The 8,687-nt window shown below is 40.0% G+C and overlaps 2 protein-coding genes across 4 annotated transcripts in view; both read left to right on the forward strand.

Annotated features, from left to right (window-relative positions):
* Positions 1–603: 603 nt before the first annotated feature.
* LOC104874783 (zinc transporter ZIP6-like) lies at positions 604–8,254 on the forward strand. The gene is given in 4 exon segments (XM_019210330.1): positions 604–2,432; positions 6,846–6,909; positions 7,225–7,452; positions 8,016–8,254. Coding segments are annotated over 4 exon segments (1,818 nt in total). The 5' UTR covers positions 604–1,145.
* Fam171a1 (family with sequence similarity 171 member A1) overlaps positions 7,226–8,687 on the forward strand; it is a 52,688-nt gene continuing 51,226 nt past the window's right edge. For 2 of the 3 annotated variants that reach the window (XM_019210337.2, XM_019210336.2), the window contains exon 1: positions 7,376–7,452. The gene's annotated coding sequence lies outside the window, so the exon portion shown is untranslated. Of the gene's footprint in view, positions 7,453–8,687 lie in introns of all 3 variants that reach the window. The other variant, XM_019210338.2, reaches the window with a different exon arrangement.

The following is an 8,687-nucleotide window of genomic DNA, read 5'->3' on the forward strand; positions in this document are numbered from 1 at the left end:
ATAGCTTTCACTCTCCCGCCACAGCGCAGGAGGCACGACGCCCCACTGGAGTACTTTAGGACCCTAAAGAAAGACCAGTGCTCTAGTGCCAGGGCAGCCCCTCAAGGACTGGCTCCCATCATCTGACAAAACTGCTGTCCCCCATTCTTACCTTGCCTGACACCTCTGCTCCGCGGCCCTGCTCCACCCACTGTCTAGGAAGGCTCCAAAAGTGGATCTGTGGAGTCCGGGTTCGAGAGCTGCACTGCACTGCCGTGGGAGGCAGGGTCCTTGGCTTTGTGTGGCCAGGGCTCTGACTCCTGATTGTCCTGCTCCAGGAAAGAGAGGGCAGTTGGTGGAACCCATAAGACCACAGCGTCTGTGCACGGTGTAAAGACTTTTTTGGAGAGACCACCACAGCCAGTCCCTCCCAAGGAATTTACCTGTAATTTTGATCTTGACCTTTTCCCTGTTGCCTCAAACCCCCTTCATGAAGTAGAATCAGCTGTTGCTTTCTCTCAGACTACTGAGAATATTAATCCAATTTGGGAATCTGGCAGCAGCGTTGACACAGCAGTAAGCTCTCAGCAACATCATGTACAGAAGCTTTTCTACTGCTAAGGAGAGAACAATTCCTTGTCAACAGAAAGGTTCAGAAAATTGCTTCAGAATATAAGCATAGAAAGGATTAAAAGAATCCGTACCCACCATGACCATGAGCATCACTCTGACCGTGATCATCACACTCATAGTAATCATGCTGCTTCTCGTAAGAAATAATCGGAAAGCTCTTTGCCCAGACCATCACTCTGATGGTTCAGGTAAAGATCATAGAAATGGCCAGGGGAAGGGATCTTACCACCTGCAACATGCCAGTGGTAGAAAGAACACTAAGGAGGTTGTCAGTGCTGGTGATGTGACCTCAGCCATGTACAACACTGCCTCTGAAGGAATTTACTTTCTAGAGACAGTAAAGACTCCAAAACCTGGAAAACTCCCCAAAGATGTAAGCAGTTCCACCCCACCCAGTATCACAGGAGCCTAGTGAAACTGCTGGTTGGTAGGAAAACCAACCAGCGAGTCTGTGAGTGAGCAAAGAAAAGGGATCCTGTATTCCAGAAATAAATGACAATACTCAGGAGTGTTTCAATGCATCAAAGCTGCGTATGTCTCATGGAATGAGCATCCAGTTTCCACTGAATGCAACAGAGTTCAGCTATCTCTGCCCAGCCATCATCAATCAAATTGATGTCAGATCTTGTTTGATTCATACAATGAGCAAGAAGAAGACTGAAATCCCACCAAAGACCTATTCTTTACAAGTGGCCTGGGTCGGTGGCTTTATAGCCATTTCCTTCATCAGTTTCCTGTCTTTGCTGGGGGTCATCTTGGTGACTCGTGAATCAGATGTTTTCAGATTTCTTCTAAGTTTCCTTGTGGCATTGGCCATTGGGACTTTGAGTGATGATGCTTTATTGCACCTTCTTCCACATTCTCATGAAAACCACCACTGCAACCGTAGCCATGAAGAGCAGTCAATGGAAATGAAAAGAGGCCCACTTTTTGGTCATCTGTCTTTTCAAAACATAGAAGAAAGTTCCTGTTTGGAGTCCACATGGAAATGTCTGACAGAATTGGGAGGCTTGCATTTCATGTTTCTTGTTGAACAAGTACTTGCATTGATGAAGCAATTTAAGGATATGAAGAAAAAGAATTTTTAAAAGCCTGAAAATGATGATGACATGGAGATTAAGAAGCAGTTGTCCAAGTATGAGTCCCAACCTTCAACAAATGAGGAGAAAGTAGATGCTGATGACTGAGCTGAAGGGTATTTACAGGCAGATTCACATGAGCCCTCCCACTTCAATTCTCAGCCAGCAATCTTGGAAAAAGAAGAGGTCATGATAGCTCATGCTCATCCACAAGAAGTCTACAGTGAACATGAACCCAGAGGGTGTGAAAACAAATGCCATTCACATTTGCATGATACACTGGGCCAGTCAGATGACCTCAGTCACCAGCATCATCACTACCATCATACTCTCTATCACCACTACCAAAACCACCACCCACACAGTCACAGTCAGCGCTACTCTTGGGAGGAGCTAAAAGATGCTGGCATTGCCACTTTGGCTTGGATGGTGATAACGGGTGATGGTCTGCACTTAAGCGATGGCCTAGCAATTGATGCTTTCACTGAAGGCTTACAAAGTGGGTTAAGTATTTCTGTTGTGTTCTGTCATGAGTTGCCTCATGAATTGGGTGACTTTGCTGTCTTACTAAAGGCTGGCATGACTGTTAAGGAGGCTGTGCTTTATAATGCATTGTCGGCCACGCTGACATATCTTGGAATGGCAACCGGAATTTTCACTGGGCATTATGCTGAAAATGTTTCCATGTGAATATTTGCACTTACTGCTGGCTTATTCATGTATGTCACTCTGGTTGATGTGGTACATAAGATGTTACATAGTGATGCTAGTGCCCATGGATGTAGCTGTTGGGGATGTTGCTTTTTAAGAATCCTGGGATACTTTTGGATTTGAGGATTATGTCACTTATTTCCATATATGAACATAAAATTGCATTTTGTATAAATTTCTAATTAGGGTATAAATGCTAGAGTAACTGAAGAATTGTTGTCTATAGTATAAATGGGAGATGAGTTTGTATGCTTTGGTATACAACAGCTAAAGTTAGTGAATTTTGTGATTTTTTTTGTATCAAATATTGCCATTTGTTAAGCTGATAGGTAAGTTATATTAGTAACATAAAAGTACATTTTAATATTTAAGTTATTCTATTTTGTAAATAAAAGTTATGTGTGTAGTTCACCAGTATTCCCAGTTTATTGAATAACCAAGATATTTGGCCTGACATGTTCTGTATATTTCCAGAAAAGTGTCTTTAATACTTTTTGTATACTAAGTTAATACAGTAATTCTCATACTGGATCTAGCCCTCTGAACAACTCTTCATTCTGAAGAAATACACAAAGCCTGAGACGCCAATATAGCTTACTTAGTGTAAGCTAAGGAATAAGGAGGAGAAAAAAGAATCTGAGAATCACAGAGGTGTAGATTTCTTATAAAAATCACAAAGTTGTTTATAATATAGAGAGGGAAATTTAGATACAACTTTTAAAAGGCATAAGTAGTATAACATGCATTCATAAATACTTTGCCGAACATCACTGTTCCTGTAAAGGCATAGCACTTTTCATATACATATTAATTTAGTTGTACATTTGTTTGTATAATAGCAAAATCTAAGTATATTTAATGAATTCAAGCAATATATCACTTGGTCAAGAAATTGAAATTTGGAAATTTGGAATTGAAATTTGTATGGAGATATGCAAGATGGGCATAGTAAGTATTTGTATCAACAAAAGAATTTATCACCAAATTGTATATCACCAAAAGTTACATGATTAGGTGTTCTGATTATCTGGTTTACCAGATACCAGAGTATTAAAATTTTGATCTGTGTGAAGACATTAACACCCATTCGTAGTATATTTGACTTCTTGGATTCAGAAAGTACTTTGTATCTTATGGTGCTTTAGTGTCATCATTGTGTGTGGTTGTCCCTTTTATATATGGTACTGTAGACATACTAGGGCTTCTGTGGCATTATCTAGATGTTTCTTACAGAATAAATGTTTCATGTCAAAAGAAAAAAGAATCAGTGAATCAAAGTGTTACTTGTTTGAAAGATTAAATAAATTGACAAACCCTTAGCCAAGCTTATCCAAAAGAAAAGAAAGCCTCAAATCTATGCAATTAGGAATGAAAGGGTGAAATCACTATAGATCCTGAAGAAATCCAGAGATTATCAATACCTACTTCAAGAACCTGTACTCTAATAAAATGGAAGATACAGAAGAAATGGACAGATTCTTAGGTACATACGAATTACCAAAACTGAATCAAGATACAAACATTCTAAATACATCAATATCAATCAATGGAATTGAAGATGTAATTAAAAACCTACAAACAAAAAAAGCCCGGCCCTGACAGATTCACAGCTGAATTCTATAATTAGAAAAGACCAAATGCCACTATTTCTCAAACTATTTAAGGAAATTAAAAGGAAGCAGCGCTCCCAAATTCATTCCTGGAAGCAAGCATTACCCTGATACCAAAGCCAGAGAAGGAGCCAACCAAAAAAGAGAGCTACAAACCAATCTCCCTAATGAACATAGATGCAAAACTCTTCATAAGATACTGGTAAACAGAATGCAGCAAATAATCAAGAAGGTCATACACCATGACCAAGTAGGACTATCCCCAGGATACGGAGATAGTTTCACATACATAAATCAATAAATGTAATACACTATATTAACAAATTCAAGGACAAAAACCACATAATGATCTCAATTGAGGTAGAAAAAATGTTTGACAAGGTCCAACACCCATTTATGATTAAAAATTTTTTAAACTTACAGAAAATTGGAATAGGTGATCTTTATCTCAAACTGATAAACAGCCAACATCCTACTAAATGGATAAAAACTCAAAGTTTTCACTCTAAAATCAGGAACAAGACAAGAATGTCCACTGTCACCACTTTTAATTCAATATAGTTATGGAAACATTAGCCAGAGCAATTAGACAAGAGAAAGAAATAAAAGGAATACTGATAGGAAGAGGAGAAGTTAAATTATCGTTATTTGCAGTTAACATGATATTCTACATAGAATACCCCAAAAGCTCCACCAAAAGACTTCTAGATTTAATAACCAAATTTAGTAGCATAGCTGGATACAAAGTCAACACTCAGAAATCAATAGCCTTCCTCTACGCAAACAATGAACTCACTGAGAAAGAAATTAGGGAAATAACTCCTTTCACAATAGCATTCAAAAATGAAATACCTAAGAATCAGTCTAATAAAGGAAGTAAAAGATTTCTACATTGAAATCTACACTACTCTAAAAAAGAAGATCAAAGAGGATATCAGAAAATTGAAAGACAACCCTTGTTCTTGGGTGGGAAGAACCAAAATGTTGAAATTGCCATACTTCTAAAATTGTTATTCTGATTTTTTTTGTTATTCTGATTTAATGCAACACCCACTAACATATCTCATAGAGTTAGAAAAAATAATCCTAAAATTTATTTGGAACCAGAAGAGACCTAGACTAGCCAAGGCAATTCTGGACAATAAAGGCAAGGCCTGGGGCATCCCAATCCCTGACTGAAATTATACTACAAAGCTACTTCAATCAAAACAGAACAAAACAAAAAACAACATGGTACTGACAAAAAAAAAAAAAAAACAGATCTGAGAATCAATGGAACAGGTTGGAAGATGCAGAAACAACTGCAGACATACTCAGCCACCTTATCTTTGACAAATACATTCACTGGAAGAAAGATAGCCTCTTTAATAAATGGTTCTGGAAAAACTGGCTTTGTCATTGCCAAAGATTAAAACTTGACCTATATCTTTCACCATGAACTAAACTAGAATCAAAATGGATTCAAGACCTAAATATTAAAACAGCAACACTTAATTTGCTGGAAGATAAAATAGGTGGAACTCTTGAAGACATGGTATAGGCAAAGACTTTATGAACAATACCTCAGTTGCACAGGAACTATCACAAAGAATCAACAATTGGGATCTCATTTTATTAAAAAGCTTTTGCACAGCAAGAGAAACCTCCAACAGAGTGAAAAGATAACCCCCAAAATTTTTGCCAGCTATTCCCCAGACAAAGGATTAATATCTAGAATATATAAAGAACTAAAAAAAAAAGACCCCGCAAATTTAACCCAGTCCAAAATGGGAATCAGAAATGAATAAATACCTCTCAAGTGAAGAAGTAGAAACAGCAAATAAATATATGAAAAAGTGTTCAACATTATTAGTCATTCAAGAGATGAAAATTAAAAACACTGAGATTCCATCTCACTCCAGAAAGAATGGCTGTTATCAAGAATTCAACCAATAACAAATGATGAAGGGATTATAGGGGAAAAAGAAGGAATCCTTCTCCACTATTAGTTAGAATGTAGACTGGTGCGATCACTGTGGAAATCAGTACTGTGATTTATCAGAGAACTAAAACCAGGGTTGGGGATTTAGCTCAGTGGTACCGCACCTGCCTTTCAAGCGCAAGGTCCTGAGTTCAATTCCCAGTACTTTAAAAAAAAAAAAAAACTAAAACTGGAAGTTCTATTTCACCGGGCTATTCCCCTTCCTGGTATCTTCCTGAAAGAATTAAAAAGCAGCATACCACAGCAATATATACACACCCATGTTCATAGTGACACAATTTGTAATAGCTAAATCTTGAAAAGAGCTCAAATGACCATCCGATGAATGGATAAAGATGTGCTTTTTAATATACAATGGAGCACTACTCTGCCATAAAGAAGGGTGAGCTTGAGACATTTCTAGCTAAATGAATGCACCTCGAGACCATACTCTTAGGTGCAATACATTGAACACACGTGCTTAAATACTGCATTGTTTCTCTGGTGTGAGAAACTCAAAGTAGGACTAAATTTACAGTAGACATTGGAAAATAGGAAGAAAATGTTCAAATGAGAAGAGGAATAAGACAGGGTTGAGAAGGAAAGGAAAAAAGGGACAAGGAAAAACATGGAAGTAAAAAATGGAAACAAAGGTTTTGTATATAAGGGAGGGGGTGAGTTAAAAAGGAAGCAAGATATATCATGTACTGGTACAAATTCCCTATGGTGAATATTATCATTATGTATATCTAAAATGTACCAATAAATGTTTTGCTAAAAATAATAAAGTAAAACAGTTTAATAGACACTAATAAAATATATTAATAAAAGGTACTTTTCACTACTATTCGGTGCAATCTTCATAATGCCTAGCGTGACAATATTATGGCTGTGAGTCCCACGGTCATCCGTGTCTCTTCTGTAGCGTTTGAGCCAGGTCTGGGCTGTTTGCCAGCAGCTCAGAGGAGGAGTGTGGTACTTGTTTCCTAGAGTGCTGGGGGAACAGTACTTGTCCCTTTGTTATCTGCTGGAATGAGTGGAAGGAGTAAAGAAGAAAGCAGTCGGGGGTGGTCAGTGGTTTCGAAGTGTGTGAGGTAAAAAGAGACCTTTAAGAAGAAAATGTCCCTATTACAATCACCCACACTGGGGTGCAGACCTAGATTTTCTTAGCATGTCTGCCTCAGCCTCCTGTCAGAGTGGACCGCAGAGTGCTGTTGCTGCTCCCTGACTGGCTGCGCTGTCCTCTCTGCAGAGGTGACCCTGAAGGTACACATCAGTGACGCCAGCACCCACCAGCCCATCCCGGATGCGCTCATCGAGATCTTCGCCAACCAGGTCTCCATTGCCTCGGGCACTTCGGGAACAGGTGGCATCGCCTTCATCAGGTTCCAGTACAAACTGGGCAGTCAGCTGATTGTCACCACCACAAAGCATGCTTATGTGCCAAACTCTGCCCCTTGGAAGCCCATCCGCTTACCTGGTAAGGCATTCTTTATTTTTTATTTTACTTTTAGTGTATGTTTGTAATATGGAATAAACACACTCACAGTGGGGAAGTGGGACATATACATATGGCATCTTAATCCTTCTACTTCCCTTCTCTTCCCTTCCATCCCTGGAACCCCTCCTGTCTCCACAAAGTTTCCCATTATCTGTCTTTTGTTTTATTCTTTATTTATATTTTGGGTTTCTCATATAAGAAAAATCATGAGACATTTAACCTTCCATGTCATGTATTTCACTTGCATTCTTAATCTTTCTCTAAAACAGTCTTCAGGGTAGGCGAGTGCTGGTGGGGCAGACCCTGAAGGCGTGTGTCAGTAAGATCATGTGCACATTCCCTGCTTTACCCACCAGCCCTGTCATGCAGGACAGGCGGGGTCAGTGTATGACAGCCTGGGCTCTGCCTGTTCATACAAACAAGGGAATTGAAAGCATCCAAGTGTCCGCTCCTCTCTCCAGCAGTCCGCTTTCCACTCAAGGGGCTCTGGCAGTGTGGGTCTCGGCAGTGCATGAGCACATGCTGTCCTCGTCTGCCTTCAGGGCTGTCTTCCTCAGCGGTCGTGCTGGAGACCCAGCTGCAAGAGACTGCTTTTCCCCTCCTTGCTGGTCACCGCTTCAAAGCAGTGTGTCCACCACAGGGAGCAAGGAGGGCAGTGGGCACAGACTCAGCTTTAGGGCAGGTGAAGAACAGCAGCTATGGGCCCCCCGTCCCGTCTCCTCATGCTGCCTCTTCTGCCCAGATCACACTATCTGTTGGCCCCAAAATGAGTGAGGGCTAAGCTGAGAGGTGGGGAAGAGCCTGCCAGAGTTGTGGCAGGAAAAGGCTATATAAGATTGACTTGGCTCTAGCCCCTACTCTGTGACCAAGCCCCTCCAGCTTCCATGGAAATCTCTGTAAAATGGAGCTAAGACTCCCTTGTAAAGTAGTTGTGACTAAACGTTAGTTAACACAGTTTAACTAGCTTACAACACCTTCTGCACAGTATATGGTCAATAAGTGTAGCTTGAAACATGTTGCCCGACCAAATACCAATGTTAATGCTTGCCTCTGATCGCAGCACTGCTGGACAGATTGCCCCAGGACCCTGCTTCCCCTGAGACCTATGGCCAAACATACTGGGACCTACTTTCTCTGCCTTGTAAAGCCGCAGCATCTCCTCAAACTCCTGAGTTGTTTTTTTTTTTTTTTTTTTTTTTTTTTTTTTTTTTTGT

The sequence above is a fragment of the Fukomys damarensis genome, unplaced genomic scaffold, assembly GCF_012274545.1.
Source record: "Fukomys damarensis isolate Sample0158 unplaced genomic scaffold, DMR_v1.0_HiC HiC_scaffold_19, whole genome shotgun sequence".
In the NCBI taxonomy this organism is placed as follows: domain Eukaryota; kingdom Metazoa; phylum Chordata; class Mammalia; order Rodentia; family Bathyergidae; genus Fukomys; species Fukomys damarensis.